The sequence below is a fragment of the Melanotaenia boesemani genome, chromosome 17 (assembly GCF_017639745.1).
Source record: "Melanotaenia boesemani isolate fMelBoe1 chromosome 17, fMelBoe1.pri, whole genome shotgun sequence".
NCBI classification, from domain to species: Eukaryota; Metazoa; Chordata; class Actinopteri; order Atheriniformes; family Melanotaeniidae; genus Melanotaenia; species Melanotaenia boesemani.
The window spans coordinates 13,923,816-13,945,954 of NC_055698.1; the positions used below are offsets into that span (position 1 = coordinate 13,923,816).

At 37.4% G+C, this 22,139-nt stretch overlaps 1 protein-coding gene across 1 annotated transcript; it reads left to right on the forward strand.

Moving 5' to 3' along the window:
• The first annotated feature begins 718 nt into the window (after nucleotides 1–718).
• On the forward strand, nucleotides 719–21,835 carry ago2 (argonaute RISC catalytic component 2). Its single transcript, XM_041967178.1, has 20 exons — nucleotides 719–945; nucleotides 2,224–2,271; nucleotides 3,948–4,128; nucleotides 4,212–4,332; nucleotides 4,454–4,635; nucleotides 6,716–6,852; nucleotides 6,935–7,069; nucleotides 7,364–7,451; nucleotides 7,749–7,896; nucleotides 7,996–8,115; nucleotides 8,372–8,494; nucleotides 8,634–8,767; nucleotides 10,492–10,676; nucleotides 11,119–11,278; nucleotides 11,428–11,518; nucleotides 11,938–12,132; nucleotides 12,339–12,473; nucleotides 12,786–12,887; nucleotides 13,060–13,259; nucleotides 13,394–21,835. The coding sequence occupies exons 1-20, from the start codon at nucleotides 930–932 to the stop codon at nucleotides 13,500–13,502; spliced, it is 2,610 nt and encodes an 869-aa protein (XP_041823112.1). The 5' UTR covers nucleotides 719–929; the 3' UTR covers nucleotides 13,503–21,835.
• Nucleotides 21,836–22,139: the final 304 nt, after the last annotated feature.

Consider the following 22,139-nt stretch of genomic DNA (forward strand, 5'->3'; position numbering starts at 1 on the left):
ACGTAAACGAAACAACAACAACAAAAATCCCCTTTGGCAGTTGACTCCATTTAATACCCCGGAAATACTTCCCCTGCCGGGTCTGTGAACTTATTCCTGTGGTGGTTTACAGTATATTTATCTGTCATATTATTAAGTCACACATATAATACCAAGCGCATGATGTAGCGCCTATATGTATTTAGCTGTTATGATAAAAAATAAATAAATGCCTTTGAATCCCGATCGACGCTGAAAGCGCGCAGCGTGCGTCTGACGTCACTGAAGAGTTTCACCAGTGAGAGGAGTACCCCCACGATCTTCCATTAAAACGTAAACGATCCCAGAAAGTGGATTAGCAGTGTTTAAGCATTTAAAATGGTAAAGTAAAAAAAAAGAAACAAATTTATTGAGTAAGTGTAACACAAAATTTGATCTACATAAAGCGAAAACTACCATGCATGATAGGCATTCCTTTTAAAATTTTTATTTTGTTATTATTTTTATTATTATTTTCGTTATTTTTATGTTCGCTTTACTAAGTGTAACAAAAGACTTGTTGCTATATAACTTTAAAATAGCTCACCTGGCCGGATGGACACTTTTTCTATGGGATAAGAACAAGGTGGCATCTTCAAATAAAAATATTTGCGCTCACTAAACGGAAATGGCCAAAAGCGGAAGTAAATTGGAGGGAATCATCTTTTTCTCTCACAGGTCTTTTCTGTGCTATCTTTGCTCTCGGCTCCCGTTTTGTGTGGTGGGGGGATGGGGTCGTGCCTAGGATGAGAGACTCCAAATAACTATATATCTTTATTTTCGAACTGTGTTTCCTCCGCTTGTGTTGGACATCTAAATACTTGTCGGCTACGCATGAGTTTATGTGAAGTTTAGCTTATATAAAGTGGAGTATCTGTACGTCCACAACACGCGCTTAAAAAGTCGAGAAAATGTATTCTGCTGGAGGTAAGTGCTGCAGCTAACATTAGCATCAGCTAAGTGATGGAGCTAGCGAAAATTTAATCACTAAGTATGTGTTGTGCTTTTTTGCTACATTGCAGGGGGACGTTGCTTAAACATACTCAGTTCTTTGGAATGCAAAGCTCTTGTTTAGCTTAACTCGTTATTTTAGTCTTTACAAATCTTTTTACGAAGATAACGTCCTTGTCTTAAGTTAAGACATAAGTACCAGAGTCAAGCTTAGCTAGCGTTCAGCAACAACAAGCTGCTGTTAGCCAAGTTAGCTCCACCTCGTTTTCCCAACTGTTTACCAGTTATTTTCATTCTGTAATTAATCGAAGTAAAGATTATTTTCACCAAAAAATACAAATGTAAAGACTTATATATATTTTTTAACAAAGAAATAATAACATTGCGTCTAAACACTTGACATTTATTAATATGATATGGAGCGGCCGGCAATGCTACCTAATCTCGTCACCAATCCTACCCATGGTCAGTCAAACACTACACAACTTCAATTTTAATTCGAATAGTTTGAAAGCGGTATGCGTTCTTATACACGATCAAACCACATCGTGGTTGCACAATTAAATTTATACAATTGAAGATTAACCGTGTAATTTAACCTTCTAAAAAACGTAATAAAAACGTGACGCTCTGTAAAATGTAAACAAAACTAACTGGGTATTGAACTTTCTAGCTGACTTTTACTCAACTGTGTGGCCAATTTTATAGGAATAGTGCTGCTTTTGACATTACTATTTAACTGTTCTTTTTCAATATTTGACTTTTTAGGTTGTTTTTTTTTTTCGATGGTGAGGGTTAAAACAGTGGCAACAAAATATTTATAATTTCACAGGGACTGTTTTTTGTGATACAGAAGAACTCTCATTGCACATTGACAAGTTGAACGTATGATTTAAAGCCTAACACTATTATGGTATTTCCAGGAGAATGGGTGGCTTCATCCTTGTTAGATTGCCAGCTTGTCCGATACTCTCTGTGAGCATATTGATAAGGGCCCCCTGATTGTGGGAGATGGTGCTGTGGAAGTGATAAGAAACTAAGTGTTCAGAATATGAATATCCAGTAGAAATATGAAAAGGTATTTGTACAGCAGACTATAGCACATAAGGAAAATTATCTTAACTTTTATAATAGTGAAACTAGATTTCTAGTCTATGTTGAGTGTGCACCACCACCACGCCTGTGTAAGTACAGTATGCTTCAAACAAAGTGAATTTTTAAACAATTGTAACATGTAATTTTTGTCCTCTGTAGCTGCTGAGATGCTTGAGGGACCCCGTTCCTCTGGGTCAGTAAGCTCTGGTAAGCTTTTCCCATATTTGGACTTAAAGGCCAAATAGATGTGGTATAAATGGAAACACAATGTTTTTATACATCATTCAAGCATCAGTGTGTACTTGGATGAAGTACAGTTTAACCTTTTGACTCAGTAATGAAATTATCCAGAAAATAGGTCACAGGTTGTTTTGTTGTTGTTGTTTGTGTGCGTGTGTGTGGAATACTTCTCATTTTGTGCTCAGTTGAAGCCCATTCGTGAATTTTTTTTATTTATTTACTTTTTTAAAAGGTCAACTATACACTAATAGGTTTAAACACCTCACACACCAAACAGATGGAAAGAACCAGCAGCCATGTAAGCCACTCCTCTGTCTTCTGTAGTTGTCTGCATCCGGACAAAAAACGACACCAACACAAATGTATCATCTACTTCTGCAAAAGACAATATGGGAACAAAGCAGTATTTGTATAAAGTTAATTTATTATTTATTCAGTTTTTAATATTTTTGTTTTCACTCTAAAACCGACATTTTAGTTTAAACTTGCATATCATATCGGTATTTTACATATTTGTATTTATTAGGAAATTTAACCGTGGTGCATGGAAAAATAACACCAATTATTGTTAGTTAAAGCTAATTCATAATGCAGAACAGCCAGTAAGAGTGATCTGTTTGACTATCAGACCCCAGGTAAGTTCAACAATTTGAATGTTTTGATATGTTGATGGTGATGCAGACGGTGCAGGACGCACCAAAGACCAGCGGCAAAGACATTCACCAGAGCCTTTATGGGTGTTCATCCATTTGAATGAACAGAGCTGGGATACAAAAATAAAAATATATGGTTAGATTGTGCTAATACTGTGACATACTGAAATACCTCACCATACTGAAATGTGGAACTTCTCAGATGAGCATGGCCACCAGCAATGGAAATTTTGGTATGTCTTTTTCAAGAATAATTCAAAGACGAAACACAGCTAAAGTGTCTAACAGGAAGAAGGCTCTCATTTGCAGTTAGGAAAAGAAAATACTCATGTACTGCTCTAAGATAGCTGGCACAGCTGAAGTTTGAAATGCACTGCTGATAGAAACTAACTCAAAAGCCTACTTTGATACAGAATAGATGTCTGAAACTTATATTCATATGATGAAGTGAGTCAGCCAGCTGGAATACCAAACATTTAAAAATGTTTGTTTGAATGATGATGCTATAACTCACTTAATAATATTTGTGAAAATTTTAAACCAAGACAAAGAAAACTGTTAAAAGCACTGCCTCAAAATTCTACTAGTTAAAAGCCAGTGGTTGAGTCATTTGGCCAGTGCCCATTATTCATTGTCCAGATTCAAACAAATTCTTTAGTTTAAGAATTTATCAGGTGTTTGATTTGTGTTGTACATGGATAATAATTTCCTCATGAAATACAAAAGGCTTGGCTCATATTTCTTAATGCATTATAAAGTCCTGCTCTATGTGAGACTACATAAGATTTCTACAATATTTTTCCAGGCATTGCTCTAACTTGGGAGTATAGAATGCATTTATTTTCTATTGTCTTTAGAAAAAATACACATTTTCAAGACAAAACGATAATATTAAACACATTAATTGATCTGTAAGGGGTGTCTGTCTTTCTAATGTCGTTCTAACTTTGAGATTTGTGGCTTTCTTTCATTTGACTCACATCTTTTTAGACCCCCCATCTTCCCCAGTGCCAGAATATGTATTTAAACCACCATCACGACCTGACTTTGGCACCATGGGCAGGACAATCAAGCTCCAGGCTAACTTCTTTGAGATGGAGATCCCCAAATTGGAGGTCTATCACTATGACATCGACATTAAGCCTGAGAAATGTCCAAGGAGGGTTAATCGGTATGTCTAGACTACATTTAATGAGCAGATGGGTAAGCGAAATCTTCTGTACATTGTAATGATTTATCTAATTGTGTTCACAGTGAAATTGTGGAGCACATGGTCCAGCACTTTAAAACTCAGATCTTTGGTGATCGAAAGCCAGTATATGATGGAAGGAAGAATCTCTATACTGCTATGCCTTTGCCAATAGGCAGAGACAAGGTCTGTATTGTACACTGCAACCTACACATTAAACTTCCACAATGCATTTAAACAGATCTGTTTGAAAACAGCCATCTGAAAATATCAGTATGATACATACATTTTGTTCTTCTTCACACAGGTGGAGCTTGAGGTGACAATTCCGGGTGAAGGCAAAGACCGCAGCTTTAAAGTGTCAATCAAATGGGTGTCCTGCGTTAGCCTGCAGGCTCTGCATGAGGCGCTATCAGGACGTCTGCCCAGTGTTCCCTTTGAGACTATTCAAGCGTTGGATGTGGTCATGAGGCATTTGCCATCTATGAGGTAGGTTGTAGTTGTTGCTGTTTGTATTGTCATTAGCAGTCATAGCCTAGTGTCCAGATTGGCTTCAGATAATTCCTGTGTAATGCAAAGCCAGCTCTTAGTTTGTTAGATGAACACATGGAGTGGCTTAGTTTTGAGCATTTAGTACAGATGTAGTTTATTTGACCTTTTTGCTTCCTTAAAGCATTCATCAAATAGCTAAGTGTAAACCTGCAAGATTAGAAGCAATTCAAGTCCATCGAAAATTTGGCCACAATAAATGGGTTGTATTCAGATAAACGGACTGCATACAGATGATTAATGTGCTTATCAGTGTTTCTGCTGCCATTATACCACCAAATAGAAACATGCACAGCTGAACAAGCTGAACCTACCATCGTTGTTGTAATTTCTGAGTTGTATTACAGCTTAAAATAGATCCAGTATTCTTTGTAGGTTTTATTGAGACGTTATCTGCAATCTGAACTTTATGCATATTTAGACCGACTCTACTGAATGAAACTGTTTCATCAGAACATGTAAAAACTTTAACTGTTTTCTGTGCAGTTTGTTTTGTTTTGTTTTTTAATCACTGCTTTTCGGTCATTTATAGAAAGTTTAAGCAATTTAAGTTTGGATATGTGGTGGTATAATGAAGACCCGTGAATGTGTTGAGTCTTTCTAGCCAATTGCGTCGCCAAAAGTGTCATTACTTGAGGGCCCATTTAACTGCTCATTTGGTAGTACTGACTTCTGCTGATCATTTGATGTCCAGCAGTCCACATGTCAATATGTAAACTACACACCGATGGATATGTAAACATAATGATGCAACTGTGTTGTAAATTAATCTATAAATATATTAAAATTAAGTAATTATCTATCGATCGATCGATTGCAGATTAGTTATATCTTATGTTATTGGAATATATCATATCAAAATATTCCCAAACTGCTGATGTCTTTTGCTTTCTTCAGTGTTGTATGTGTCACCTCGAATTACACAGAGCATTTCTTGCATTTTCTGCGGCTTTTTCTGCAGCTCAAATCACACAAGGCATTGGTGTGAATTAGGAAAAAACGGGGCCTTATTTCTCTTTGGTCACGTGATACTCAGGAAAATATTACGGGCCCCGCTGCCGACTACGTTTAGATGCTTTACACAATGCAGACTTTGGGGCTTTGAAATGAATGAAATGAATGAAATGAAATGAAAAATACTTTATTAATCCCAAAGGGAAATTCAATATTGTAGTAGTAGTAATTTTTTAGTAAAACAATCACATTAATTAATTAAGGGCTTTGTTCTTCAGCCTGATAGCTGCTGGAAGGAAGGATCTTCTGTATCTCTCTGTCTTGCATCGGACTTGAACAAGCCTCCCACTGAACACACTCTGTTGTTTCGTCACGGCGTTGTGTAGAGGGTGTGAAGGATCTTCCATTATCTTCGTCAGCTTGTACAGAATTCTTTTTTTGATGATCAACTCCAGCGGCTCCAGAGTTACTCCAAGCACAGAACCGGCTTTCTTGATCAGTTTGTTAATTCTTTTCAAGTCTCTGGTTCTGATGCCGCTGCCCCAGCAGATTGCTGCAAAGCTGATTGCACTTTCAACAACAGACCTGTAGAACATTTGCAACATTTTGGTGCAGACGTTAAAAGATCTCAGCTTCCTTAAGAAGTAGAGTCTGCTCATTTAAGAAGTAGAGTCTGCTCTACTTTTGTGTCAGACGTAACATCACTACTTTATAGCTGAGTCTAGCTGTCACGTGATGTATAAATATGGTTATTTGTCATTATCATGCATCATATTTACACTGTAATGCTGTAACAGATAGGTTATCTGTTATAGCTACAAAGTTCATGAAAACACGACTCAGCAGAGCTGTTTTTAAGGCTGAGATTTACACCTCGTTTAATAAGCTTGAATCTGAGTGCAAGTCGAATCAACTGAAGTTACAGCTGTGAAACTGTGTCAAAACAGAGTCATTGTTATTTATAAATGGATGGATGTGAGTTGGGTCGGTGAATGTGAAGCTGGGGAAAATCCCTGTTTGTTGTAGCTTCTGTTTCCTAAAACATGTTAATCACGTTTTACCACAGGTATACCCCAGTGGGACGCTCTTTCTTCACTCCTTCTGAGGGATGCTCAAACCCACTTGGGGGTGGCAGAGAAGTATGGTTTGGTTTTCACCAATCTGTCAGACCTTCACTGTGGAAAATGATGCTCAACATTGACGGTAATCTGAATGTGGTTTGGAGAATGACTAAAATTAAGTTGTTACCATTTATTTAACAACTTTATGCTTGTTTTCTTTGCAGTTTCAGCCACGGCTTTTTACAAAGCCCAGCCTGTAATTGAGTTCATGTGTGAGGTTTTGGATTTCAAAAGCATTGAAGAACAACAGAAGCCTTTAACAGACTCTCAGCGAGTGAAATTTACTAAGGAAATCAAAGGTAAGTAATAGTCAGGACAGAGCCTGATTGTTAGTGGCTAGTGATGTCTGAGTATTTTAGTAGTTTTTTATCAATTTGTCTTTTTCTCGTATTTATCACCTGATCTGAATTGTTAAAAAAAAAAAGATTCTTGTCTTCTTAATGAAGTCTGACATTTTTCAGTTTCCTTTTAATTTCTTTTTTAGCTTAATTTGTGTTTCAAATAATCCATTTGTCTGATCGCCATTTAAAATGTCTTTTAATTTTTATACAGCATGTTTGACCTCTGTTATCCTTTGTGTTTCACCCATTTAGGCCTGAAAGTTGAGATTACTCACTGTGGACAGATGAAAAGGAAGTACAGAGTTTGCAATGTGACCAGAAGACCAGCCAGCCATCAAACGTGGGAATACTCTCATATTTTTCTTTAATCATGTCATTCCTTTAGCTGAGCACACAGTTTCACATGAGCTACGAGAAACCTGTTTTTGAATGAAAAGTGAGATGTAATGCATACTGGGGTAGACTTTTCTAAGTCATATTTACTATTCACAATTTTAAAAAGCATAACTTTTTGTTTCAAATGACTTTGCAACAAAGGAAGTTAAGTTGTGACATACAGATGGGAAAATTGTCCCACCAATTATTTAAAATGTCACATAGCACAAGCATGCTGAGTTTCTTCTCTTTATTCCATTAGATTCCCCTTGCAGCAGGAGAATGGCCAAACTATTGAATGCACAGTAGCACAGTACTTCAAAGACAAGTACAAACTCATCCTGCGATACCCTCACCTCCCATGTTTACAGGTGGGACAGGAGCAAAAGCACACCTATCTCCCTCTAGAGGTAAACGTCGGACTATTGTGCTTCCAGTGTTTTATTTAGTAAAAATGACCCCAGTCACTATTGATTTCCTTTGAACATATTTTACACATTGCATTTCAGGTGTGTAACATAGTAGCAGGACAGCGCTGTATCAAGAAGCTTACAGACAATCAGACCTCCACTATGATCCGTGCCACAGCCCGATCAGCACCAGACCGTCAGGATGAGATTAGTAAATTGGTAAGTTGAGTAATAAATGTTTAATGAATCCAGAAGAGACATCTGGTATGTGCTTTAAAATCATTATTTACAGACTTTAATTGGCAGCAGTTTTTAAAAACAGTGATCTCCACAAGTTTTATTCAGTTACGGCGACCGTATGAGACAGGAAGCAGAAAATGTTTGCATTTTACTTTAAGCTACATGGCAGGATTAATCTGTCAGTTTTAGTAATTTGTAGTCAACTGCTGCTTCTGCTTTAATTTCTCCACCCTAGATGAGAAGTGCCAACTTCAACACTGACCCTTACGTTCGTGAATTTGGAGTGATGGTAAGGGATGAAATGACAGAAGTGAATGGCCGTGTCCTCCAAGCACCTTCAATACTTTATGGCGGCAGGGTATGTAAATAATAAGTTTAAGTGTATTAATGGGTGTATGAAAATACACTTATTTTTATTTTTATCTTTTTTAAACAAAATGTTCTTTATCAGTTATATAGTGATAATCACTGAGATTTGTCGGTCATACAATTTCCAGAACAAAGCAATAGCTACACCAATCCAGGGAGTATGGGACATGAGGAACAAGCAGTTCCACACTGGTATTGAGATCAAAGTGTGGGCCATTGCCTGCTTCGCCCCACAGAGACAGTGCACTGAACTCCTGCTCAAGTAAGTGAGAGTCTCTGAGTGTGTCTGCTCCAGTCTAGTGCACATGTATTTAATTTCTTTCTTTATGTCATTGTTATCATTGATAGCAAAACTGAATCATTAGCAAGTGGTGTCGGTGGAGTTGGTCATTGGAGTGTATGCAAAGTGTGTGCAGCAGGCGCCGTTCAAACACACACTTTCTGAGCTGCCATATTAAATATACACCTGTATGCTTATCTGTTCTTCATTCACATGCCAAGACTATTTGAAAGCTACAAGAAGCATTTGAAATTATTCAACCCAATCTTAATTCTTTAAATTAAGTTCTTTAAGAGAAGGGACAACTAAGAACAAATTTGTCTCCACCTCATCTGTGTTCTCTCTCTCCCCCTTTTTATGTATTTATTCATATTTTTTACAAGTTTTCCTTAAATTTTTTTCTTAACATTAGATGATTACTTTAGTTGTAATTATAAGTTCAATATTTGATAAAATCTAGACCTTAAAAATGGGATAATTTGTGCTAACCTTTTCCTGCTCAGTGCCCCTGCCTTGGCCCCCCCCCATCAACATTTTTCTAGACCCACCCCTGTATAAATCCTTCCTACTACATGTCAGCTATGTTAGAGAAGGATCCTGACAAGAACAATACTTTGGGGGTAAATTTGTGCAGGTGTGAACCATTAACCACAAGTTTTCTCCTTATATGCTGAACAATAAATGCAGCAAGAGAGACGCTGCAACAAAAAAAGAACGATCAGTTGATCACGGAAAGCCAGACACAGAACAACCGGATAAGGAGGGGGAGAAGAGGAGACCAAGCAGCCACGTTTATGCAAAAAATTTTTTTAGATTTCTAAAACGTGCAGTAAAAGTGCAGGTGTTGAATCTTCTCACAGGGAAAAGTGTGGGTGTTAAAACACCATCATCCTCTAGAGGTGTGACACCTGTGGGTTGTTCCATCAACGTCCTTTTTATACCCAAAGCCATCCATAGAGCTAGACACCTCCATGTCCCGCCATCGTAACGGAGAAACAAGGGATGTATGTGTTAAAAGTGTTGACACAGTTAATTACATAATTAGTTTCTGTTGTTAATGTGTTATTTTTGACAGCTTTAATCTTTTAATTTCAAAATCTCGTTCTGGGGGGTGAAATCTGTAGTTCTTGGAATTGATTCTGTGGCATTGCACCACACATCGGTGTATGTGTGGGGAAACCCTGCTTTCATTTTTTTCAGTTGAAGTGCAAAAATACATTGTACTTTGATTTGTTACCTCTGAGATTTCTAAAACAACGCACTTGGGGTTTTTTATTGTTAATCGGCTTTTACATACAGCTGTTTATCTATTTACAAAAGCAAAGCTTTCTTTGCTGAATTCATGTCCTCAACTGGATGTTTGCAAGTCAGCAGATTGTTGCGTCGTGTGAATTACAGCTATGACTGGTAGGGCTTATTTTTATCAAGCTCTGAAGAACTAGCCACAGGTTCTTTAGTTAAAATAAACATAATTATTAAAGAAAAAAATGTATTAGAGTGAAAAATTAAGATGAGGAATCTCATGCCGCCTTCTTGCAGTGTGTGCAATTTAGTCTCTGCTTTTAACAGTCTTTCATCTACTCTCGATTTTGTTTTTATGTTAGTGCATTACATCAGTTGTTTTTCTTCAAATTCATGGCTCAAATTTCAAATGTGTTTCAACCTAAACCTCTAAACCTTTTTAATGAACAAACAACATTTGTCAGAGCTTTTACAGATCAGCTGAGGAAGATCTCTCGAGACGCAGGGATGCCCATCCAGGGTCAACCTTGCTTCTGCAAGTACGCACAGGGGGCAGACAGCGTCGAGCCAATGTTCCGACACCTCAAGTACACCTACCAGGGCCTCCAGCTGGTGGTGGTTATCCTTCCTGGGAAGACACCAGTCTACGGTAAGGGGTTCACTCACACATAATCTTATGACACAAGAACTGATGGTTTCCTGGTTAGTCCTGTTACTATGTTTTGTTATTGTCCCCATAAGGATGTCTCTGTTGCTCCTTAAAACAGACAATAACCATTGCCACCTTTCAGGTAACCATAGCAATAAAATGTGAATGACTAGTCAAACTGTCTTGGGACTGCTGGGACTACCTGGCATCAACTTTGGACCTTCTTTACAGAGACTTTGAGCTGATTTGCTGCTTCATTCCCAAATTAATGGGACTTCTTTGTGATTGTTGAGGTCCCCACAAATATTTTAAAATTACTGAGGAATAAGTCATACAGATCTATTCATTTATTGTCTTCCCAGGTCTATCCTGCCAACGAACCAAATAAAATAGAATTTAGGTTTTATTTTTATTGATATATCTCCTCTTTTGTCTTTTATAGCTGAGGTGAAGCGTGTTGGGGACACGGTACTTGGAATGGCTACACAGTGTGTGCAGGTGAAGAATGTACAAAAGACAACACCACAGACCCTCTCCAACCTCTGTCTAAAGATCAACGTCAAGCTGGGTGGCGTCAACAACATCCTCCTCCCGCAGGGGAGGTAAGTGGGAATCAGAGTATAGAAATTATTGTACAGTCATAGTTAAGACGTCAACACTCAGACACAATTAAGATCTGTTGTTTGTGTTATTTTTTTATTTATTTTTTGGGGGGGCGGGGTCTACATCTGCTCTGTGTATTCCTGTTCAGGCCGTTGGTATTCCAGCAGCCTGTGATCTTCCTAGGCTCAGATGTGACCCATCCACCTGCAGGAGATGGAAAAAAACCTTCCATTGCTGCTGTAAGTAACATCACATTGTAGCATGAAAATCTGTTTCATTAAAAAATAAAAATATAACAATGCATATTACAGAATAGTACTGGGATCATTAGATAATTATTGTCAGCTTTTGCACCAACCTTGAAAGCGAGCTCACTGTTAAAATTTTAAATTCTCTTAAAGATGGGGAGCTGTGCAACCATTTTCACTTGCCATAATTAAAGATATAGCTGGTTTTACTGATATAAGCTTATTCAGCTTTATTCCATCTTATCATTTGAAGGAGTGCAAAGTGAACCGTTTTGCTCTCAGAATGATAACCTTTTTTATTCCATTGGTCAAGCCTGAAGCTAAGGTTGACATTCAACTGATTTATTTATTTAATTTACCATTGCCTGAGTTATACCTTCATTTTGATGAGCGTTGCTCTGCTGCTTTAGGTGGTAGGTAGTATGGATGCCCATCCCAGTCGATACTGTGCCACAGTTCGGGTTCAGCAGCACCGTCAGGACATTATTCAGGACCTGGCCAACATGGTGAGAGAGCTGCTTATCCAGTTCTACAAGTCCACGCGCTTCAAGCCCACCAGAATCATCTACTATCGAGATGGCATCTCTGAGGGCCAGTTCAGCCAGGTAATATGCAGATTAAAGAAGCTGCAGACTAAAATAAACTAGAATGTCAAAATATTTGGACAATTTTATAAGAAAACTTTTGAAGCTGGAAGTAAATGTTGATTCGCTGCATGTGCATGAATGTTCATCTTTGCTTTAATTTGTGAACTAGGCTTTTAAGATTTTTTTTTTTTTTTTTTTTTTTTTTTTTTCCCCCCCTCATGCAGGTTCTTCAGCATGAGCTGCTGGCGATCCGTGAAGCTTGCATCAAACTAGAGAAGGATTACCAACCTGGTATTACCTTTGTGGTTGTTCAGAAGAGACACCACACAAGACTTTTCTGTATGGATAGAAACGAGAGGGTCAGTATTGTAACCAGTTGAGTTTAGTAATGAGAGCAAGTATACAAGTTTATAATAACATTTTATGTATTTATTGATGGTTACCTACTAAATAGAAAGACATGTTCAGATTTATTAAAGCTATAGTCAAGTACAGATGTCAGCAAACCACCTGCTGTGGTCCCCCAGTAATTTGATCCTAGCATTTATTTACCCCCAACTTTGTCATTCCAGCCTTTAGAAATCAAATTCTATTTTTCAGACTACAACAGGAACGTCCATTTAGACAAAATCAGCTCAACAGAGAATTTTAATGTGAATTATTTTTCACAGGTTGGTAAGAGTGGGAACGTTCCTGCTGGGACCACAGTGGACACCAAAATCACTCACCCGTCAGAGTTTGACTTCTACCTTTGCAGTCATGCTGGCATTCAGGTAAGAGATGGAGTGTGTCACATACAGCAGCATATGTTGTGTTGGGTGTCATGGGTCAAAGTTTGAGAACCACTGAACTAAAGGCCCATCTGTCTGCATTTTATTTATTCAGGTAGAAAATTCTTTCGTATGCACATATGTAAAACTTGTCATCCATTATTATCCTTTGCAGGGAACCAGCAGGCCGTCTCACTACCATGTGCTCTGGGACGACAACCACTTCTCATCAGATGAACTGCAGGTTCTCACTTATCAGCTCTGCCATACCTATGTGCGCTGTACCCGGTCTGTTTCCATCCCAGCACCAGCCTACTATGCCCATTTAGTGGCTTTCCGGGCCCGCTATCACTTGGTGGACAAAGAGCATGACAGGTACAGATGTGGACATTGTTTACTTGGCAGACTTTTGTCTCTTAACAGCTCTGTGCACATATTTTCAGGAATAATCAAATTTTATATTAATTACCACTCTCTCACTCATACTAATTTTTTATTTTTCTTTTCAGTGCTGAGGGCAGTCATACATCAGGCCAGAGCAATGGGCGTGACCACCAAGCCTTGGCCAAGGCCGTTCAAATCCACCAGGACACCCTGCGTACCATGTACTTCGCCTGAGAGCACACAACCCCAGGTTGGGGTGGGTGAGACCCCACTGATGGAACATGTTACTCCTTGCTGTCTCACGGTCAGCTGTAGATAGCATCACAGTGGCTTTGGATCGTTATCTCCCCTCCCGGCAAACCTGTTAGTTACCCATAAGGCTAAAATTCTACTTTAGCCCTTAAATCCACCAAAATCAAACCAGCTAATAGTGTGAGATGCAAAAAGATGCATATAGCTGGGAGAGGTTTTTTTTGTTGTTTTTTTTTTATGTGTTGTGTATTAGTGTGTGCTCATTTGTTGCGGGGGAATATGTTGGTAGTTATGAGAGGAAATGGCAAAGTTTGTACACTGCTTAAAGAAATGTACCATTTCTAAACTAGTGGGCAATAACATTATACAGTGGGTGTTACAGTTTCGATGAAGCCACTCGCCATCCTCTTCCCTTTATGTTTGCTAGGGCATTGGTGCTTAAAGGGAGAAGAAAATTGAAAATATGAGGGTGTCCATTTACTCTTCATATGCCTGATGATTTAATCCTCTGAAGATGATTTATCAGCCAATTAAAGCAAAGTGCACTGACCAGATGGGTACTTCAATCAGGACAAAAGTACTTAATATATTGAGATTTTCTATTTTTGTTGTTTTGGCCCCTCCTCCTTCCTCCTCTCTCCTTCCACATAGGGCACTATGTGATGAAAAGTGCCATGTGAGACTATCTTTATTTTGTCACTTCTGTAAAAATCAGTTAATTATTTGGCCCACATTTTTCTGGGTGTTGAGTACTTGTCCTTGATTGCCACCAATGAACATTTCTGGTGACAACTAGAGGATTCTTCTCATCAGATTCAGTCATTCATTCCTTGAACCAGTACTCAGTTAATTCTGGATGAGGGCATTTAACGTTTAGAAACTGAAAGAACAGCTGTGTTAATCCTTTGTCATATTCATTAATCTGAACCAAGAAAGTCACACCAGTTATTCTCACACCCAGAAATGGTGTATGGGACTGGTTCCCTATGAGGACACCTTTCTAATGTATTCTGAGCCGTGCTGATGAAAGACACATGATTTAGAAGTCAACAGCAAGGAACACAATGAAATATTTTTGGTCCCCTTTGTTTTTATAGTAATTTTTTTCTTTTTCTTTTTTCCCCCCTCAGTCATTTTTCAGAAAAGTGTGCATGTAGCTGACTTATGTTTTAGATGTATATGCGTTTGTAATAATTGTTTATTTTTTTCCCTTAATACCCATCAACCCCACTTGTATTTTGTATTGTATATAGCATCAGAAAGCAGTATCATTGTCAGAGCAGGGTGTTTGTGTGACTTCTCAATAGCCAGGCATTCGGTACAGTGGGGTTAAAGCAACACCATTTTACATTTGATCTTATTGAAATTCCCTTAAAAAAATCTCTTTAGAGTTTGCTACAAAAATGGGTAGGGCTTAGAGTTTATGCAAATTACTTTTTGTGAGTCTTTTTACTATATAGTAATGTTGCTAATAAGATATATTTTGAATAAGCTCTCAGCAGAGGCTGCTGAAAAATTTTAATGGACTTTTTTAGAAGACTGGCCCACTTGTCTAAATTAACTATTTGTATACATATTTTAAATGAAACATTCTCTTGCCTTCTAAGACTGTCGCAGTCTTATTAATGAAATGAATACATAAAACATCCTACTTTAGCGACTACGGTGTCTGCAAATGTTCAGATTATCTTGATTGGAGGTGAATATTGTATATTTTCTAACTATGCATAATTTTTAACAGAGATTTAGCATCCTACATGAATTTGAGTCATTTTTAGAGGTAGACAATCAGGGCTTTTGTTTTTGTTTTATTTTTTCATATTGTATTGCATTTAGTAGCGTCTTTTAGTGCTTATCAGCATCTTCATGCCTTTCTAATAGGATGAAGTATTTATGTGGTCATTTGTAACATTGTAGATTTTTATAGTGTGTCCTTTTGTAACTCATAATCTTTCCTAGCCAGACAAGATTACAAACTTTTACATGATTAATAATCAAAAGAGATAGAAGCACAAACGGACATTTTAATTCTAGGTGCTAAAAAGTTTCACTGTAAACCACCTTAAATTCTCACTGGACTGGCCAACAAGGCTTTTTATTTTTTAATTGCGTGTTTAAAAGATGCTCCATCATTTTGAGGTTCATTTCTCTCCATTTGATGACCTCGATGTTTCCCTTTTTACTCATTACCTGTAAAAAAAAAAAAAAAAAAAAAAAATCCGACTGACTGTGTTTGTGGGGCATTCTGAAAATGATGTACTTGATATTTACTGTTATGATGTCAATATTGTTCCTATCGGTGCTGGTCTCACAACATGTAAATTTGGATGCACTTTTGATAGCAGAATATTGGTATGACTTCTACAGATGTGTATTTCTCAGTTGAAACAGGAGGCTCGGCCATATTGTTTGGTGTAATTGCATGGAAATGGCCGTGTGTTCTACCTCTTGTTACCTGTTTTAAGTGTTATGGTAACATCACACTGCAGGCCATTTCTGTATAATTACCCCTGCTATCTATCTAATTGGCATTGTTTGAGTCAGGCATTGACAGTAAAGCTTTTCAATGCTTAGTGTGTGCATGAACACCTTTTCTCACATCATGTAGTTGCATGATTTTTTTCCTTAATTGTTTTACTGAAGCTAATGAGACAGAATGTTTGTTTTTTTTCTCTTAAATTTTGCGCATTGAGCTGTATGACCAAATTCTTGAACTGTGTTCATAACTACACGAGGCTTTCCCTGCTTTTACGTCCTTTTATTCTATGCACCACTAAAATGACACTTTTTTTGACACCTTGGTTTTCTACCTGAGCAGTAAATGACAAATGCAAAGCCCTCATTGGTCAGGACAAAATACACGTCCCAGTGGTGCTGTCAGTCAGACTGCAAAAGTTGCTTCTAAGTCTAAAGGAAACTCGATAGAAAACGCCATGTAAAAATTATTTAGTATCTGTGAATAGAAGCTGAAAAAAAGTTTGTAAGGCAGAAAAGTGGAAACGTGAATGGCTTTGTTCCTGTGCGAATGCAGGTCTTTGTAATGTTGCTACATTCATCTTCGCTTTGACTCTCCAGCTCTTAGATCATCTCTCACAGTGATACTTGAGTATTTAGCATATTAGACAGTAGATATCCACTGTGAAGCGTAGAACTTCTATGTGACAAAGTCTAACTTTTTCCTTGCAACACCTCGTGCATGAAAATCAAACTGGTTTGACAACTTTAGTGAGTCATTTGGAGAAGATGGGTTTGCATTTGTTGTTGCTGCTTTATGTTTTACATTACCTACACCAGCACCTTATAAGACCAGATCAGAATGGCTTTGTCTTTCCAGTACATGAAACCAATTTTTGACAATGTTAGTTTTTGCACTAAATAACCAATAATGGACTTTGTAGCTATTCATGCATTAAGTATATTTATCAAGGGGACAGACTTGCTACAGTTTCTTATTTAAAATTTTCTTTCTTTGGCATTGATGGCTCTTAAAAGATGCAACCGGGCTCATTGTGTGCACTCGCCATTCAGAGATAGCCAATCTGGTAAGATTCCATCTAGCAAGCCAGCATTCAGTATGTCATTTTACAGAAATAACCTAATGCCTTTAAAACATTACTAAAAGTGTGATATATTTAGTTAAGTGGGTGGGTTGCCTTTGTACAGTGATGTTGACTATAAAGGTGTTTTTATGCAAAACAGACCAGAGTTGAACGGAGCTGATAAGCTGTGGGTAGTGAGACTGTTGTGATCCATTCCTGTTGGATGCCAAAGTGCTGTGAGAGGATAGACTGTACTGGAAGTTTTGATGTGGTTCTCGTCAAAGACTTCAATGTGCAAATAAATTCGCACTCCAGATAAGCCTCCTCAAGCCAAGCATCCCTGCTAACTAACTAATACATATCAAAACTCAGGGGAGGCTTTTTGTTTTCACTGAAATTTTTGTTAGAAGTTCAATCAAGAATTTTTTATGAAAGCAACAAACACCCCTAGTCTGGACGAATGTGGCACCGCTTTACAGGTAAATTGGTGCACAAGTTGCTTATTGATGCATTTGAAACGCCTGAAGTAGTAACATCTGTAGACTTTACAGGATTTTATTTTCTCTTTAATATGTAAAAACAAAACACACACATTTCTCCTCAGTTTGGAGTGGCCATAATCTGGACAAAGCAGGTTTTTGAAATGTAAAGGAAATAGCATATCATAAATTAAACCAATAATTTAATTCTGTTTTTATTTAAGCAGGCTTTTCTTTTATGGTGTGTGCAAAAAGTTTTTGGTTAAAAGGTGCTGAGATAAAACACCTTGAATTGTAAACCAGCCTGCTTTTTTTTCCCTCCCACTTTTAATTTGTGTTTTCAATGGTCTTAAGATAAAGAAAAAATTATAAAATCTATTAAAAACTAATACATTGACTTATTCTGAACCATTATCCTGTGTATAACCATGTCGCTCCTCTCTGCTGCTTATGTCTCTTGTAGAGAAACTATTGCTTACTTAAATCTTTTGTAGATTAGAGCCTATTTTCCCAGCTTCACATAATGATGAATGTAATTAGTCAGTGTGGTTTGTTATATAGTGAAAGTTTGCTGTCTAGTACATTTACACTCAGCTTTGCATCTTGTGTACAGCTTTTTTGTGTGTTTTCTCTTTATTTATATTAGATAATTCATTAACTCATACACCACTGCTGATGTTGCTGATCTGTCCATCGATCAAGTCTTGTTTAAGAGGTGAACGTTTTTTACAATGGTGCAAAGAACATACCATCTATTCAGCTCATACATGTAAGGTGCTGTAACAGAGTGATGTGTGCGTGTGTGTGTACATATACATAAGTATGAGGGTTTCTTAGGTGTGCAATCTTGTTTGCTGTTAGATTTTCTGCTTGTGCTTCTGCCCTCAGTCTAATATTCCTACCCAGACCTTGCAGAGTTGTCCTGTAAAGTCCTTTTGAGTTTGGATTATAGTGCAGTAACAGTGCCATGTGAGAGAGAGAGGAAGCTTTTTCTTTGATCGATGCTTACATTTCTTACACACGTCAGTTGTATTGTAACCTAGCTAGTTTTACAGATGCATAAGTTATCATTTGATTTGCAGAGTACTTTCCTGGCTTTTGCAGGCGTTCCTACTTTTATCTGAACTTTTCTGAAGCATCACTTAGTCTCCGGCAGTTATCATACCCAATCACCGACAGCCATAAGATGGCAGTGTAGTGTTGACAAAATCTGCAGTTAAATTCTCCAGTGTTAATGCATTTTGCTGGAAGTCTCAACTATAGAGGACAAGCTGAAATGGGATACTGACATACCTGAGGGAAAGACCTGTTAGCCGTTACAGATGCTGGATGCAGCTTGTGTTTTGTTGTCTTTGGCCTATCACTAAGACGTAGACCATCTTTTAGTTACCTGTTTGACATTAACCACATTTTCAGAAATGCTAGCAGGATGGATTTACAATTGGGGCACCACCTAGTTTTTGACCTTAATATCTCAACAACTACTAGATGGATTACTAATCATTTTTCAGGCATTCATGACCCCAAAAAACAGTTCATAATGAGCTATTAGTAAGCTAAAGTGTCACACAGAATTTAACTACATCACATCCTTTCTGTGCTTTGTAATTTCTCAGTCTATGATGTTTGTGCAGACAATTTTAGCCCCTCAGAAACACGTGCAGCTATTTAAGGAGAGCGGGCCAGAGGAAAGGCATGAGTGAAAATGAGAGCTAGAATATGATGCACCTGGTGGACGTTTGGGGTTAGGGTTTGTGATGCAATGGATCAGATTTTTGCTTAGAACTGTTACAGACCTGCAAACCAATGCCATCAAGCTGATCTAATCGTACAAAGCCAATGTGGGTGTTTGTTTAAAATGTATCTTTTCAAAGCATTTTAGTCCCGGGAACTCATCTTGGCTTTTTATTTACCAACTTGGAAATTACTACCTCAGAGCAGAGTCGGGTGCTTGCAAATATTGTCCCTAATTTAAAAGGATGGTAAAAAACAAAAATATTGTAGTGACCAAACCAGCACAAGCCAATGTCACAAGAAAGCGCCGTTTTGTTTTGTAAACTTGTAATCAAAATAAAAGCCAACAAATCACGTATGATTGGTTGGTTGTTGTAGTTGGTTACAGTTGTAGGGGACCAAAGTTTTATAATCTGGAGTCATTTTTTTTGTGAAATTTTTTTTTTTTAAAAGACAGCAACAAAAAGAAAAACCTGCACAATCTCAGACACATTCATGTGATTTCTAAGCATAGTAATGATTGGATCTTTTTAAATGTGCCATCATAATTGTAATTCATTTGATGATCATGTGGTATGTTTGTAGTGGCAGCAAAGAATTAATATAGGATGGATGTAAAGCAGATAATGCTGGCTAATGAGCTATGGATCTTTTGGTACTTTGGGCCTCTGCGGTGTAACAGTCTCTTGATCAAACCAGTAATGTGACTCTTAGCTGACAGAAGAAAATAGCTTTGAGGTCTTGATTTTAGAACCAGCTTCTCACCTCTTTAGTTTTAACCAAAAAGCTTTGGTTTTATAGTAAATACAGCCACGCTACACAACCAGGTGTATTCTTCTGCCGTATCAACCCAAAGCTGCAATAAAAACAAGTATTCAGTTCTCTTCTACTTTTCTGACAAGTAGCTACACTAGACATAATTTTGTAAGGGTATAAGATAACTAACAAAGGGAATATAGACTTTACAGCGTATCAGATCATTCGACGAAAGGTACATACTTTGAGGTTGTGGGTCAATTAACTACAGAATTAGCCTAAAGTGAAAACATCCAGCATATAAGTAGTTATTTTATGTGCCTTTTGTCGGATTTCTCCTCTCAATCTGCCCAGACATTGGGTTTGTGACACTTTTTTTTCAACACAAGTTGGACAAAGTCTGCCATGCTGCATTTAAAAAAAAAATATATATCTGTTTTTAATTATCATGCAACCTTGAGTGTAGATGCTGCAAAGAACGATCAGTATTTGTGTTTGCACTTTGAGAGTAGTTTTGAAAAGAAAAGGTAAATTGCCCATATGAGGTTGGGCAGAAAGTAAAAAAAAAAAATAAATAACTGACGAGGTATTTTATGTTATCAACAGGAATTATAAGGAATAATATGACTTTGAAAAGCTTTTATAAAAAGGTTGATATATCCATACACATATATAAATATATTCATGAAGTACCTCATAAGCCTGATATATGCTGCATTGACTTTTTTTTTTCCTCTTTAGTGTACTTCATATTGTCCAATAACATTATAATGTTTCCCCTCGGGAGGTTTGAACGTCACAACAGACTACGCTCATGCCGCAGTTCACCCAATAACATGTTACACTTTGTGGCCAAAAGATGTCTAATTTATGCAAATAATAAGTAAATCTTATCAAACATATTTTGCTATTTTTTTTTTTTTAAAGATCTTTCCCATTTGTGTGTGTGTGTAGCCAAAAGAAAAAAAAAGACTCAGGTATTGCCGTGAAAGGGCTTTATCTGTTTACTGCATCCTTGTCCCACACCCCTCCCACCCACACCTTTGTCTTAAGATAGCCTTAGAGTTAAACGTGAGGTTATTTGGCCTTAAAAGTTGGAGAAATTATGCACTAGAATATCACAGACTTGACAGACAGCTCCATTTCCTACAGATGGATTGTTTTAAAACGTGTCGTGTCATTGCCATGTTATCTACCTCCTATGAATGTAGAGTCTGTCCTGGACTTGTAGTTGACCGACAAGCTTCTCTTCTTTAATTTACGCTAGACAGACAATCATCTGTTGATGAATAATCTTAAAAGTTTAAAATTAATTTCCCCTTTTTCTTTGTACTTTTCTTTTCCAGTATACTTAGTTTTTTGGGGTCCCCCCCCCCCCCTACTGGTGACCAAAGTTTCTTGGCAAAGGCAGCCCTGCAAGGCTGTGTGACTTCAAACCTCCCTTCATTTGTGTCATTTTGAGCTCAGTTTTGAGTTTTATATATAAAAACACAAATCCTCTCTCTCCATCTTTTCTCCCTTATTTAAACCACAACATGCCAAATCTGAATTTGTTGTCATTCCTGTTCTGGTGAGGGTCTTCACGTTGCTGAATTAATTTGTTCACATCCACTGCTAAGCTCCTTCTTCTTGTTGTAATGTTGTAAGCTTTTGATTTCTATTTTACATTTCTTTATTTTGGTAACAATTATGCTTACAGAACACAAGATATGCTGTAAACCCTGTTAGGACATAATGTGAATACGTATCACTTAATGTAGGTTACTCTTTGGCTTGACTGTAAGTTGCGTTAATTAATAAAAATGTTGAAAACATGTTGTTGTGTTGTGATTTTAATATTTGGAAACTTTTACCAACCCCTGGATGAGTAATGATAATTAAAAGGGTCAAGAATGTGCAAACAGTTGATTATTTGCACAGGCAACACCTTAAAATAGGAATCATAGAAAGATGCTGCTGGCAAAAAAATGACCTGTTATATCACAGCAGTTGCCTTGAGATTAGGTCTGGACTGCTTAAAATTTTATTTATACCTCATAAAAACCAGGTGAATGCAATAATTTCTCTTTAATCCCAGTTACACTATATCAAGAAGAGAAACTAGCAGATAA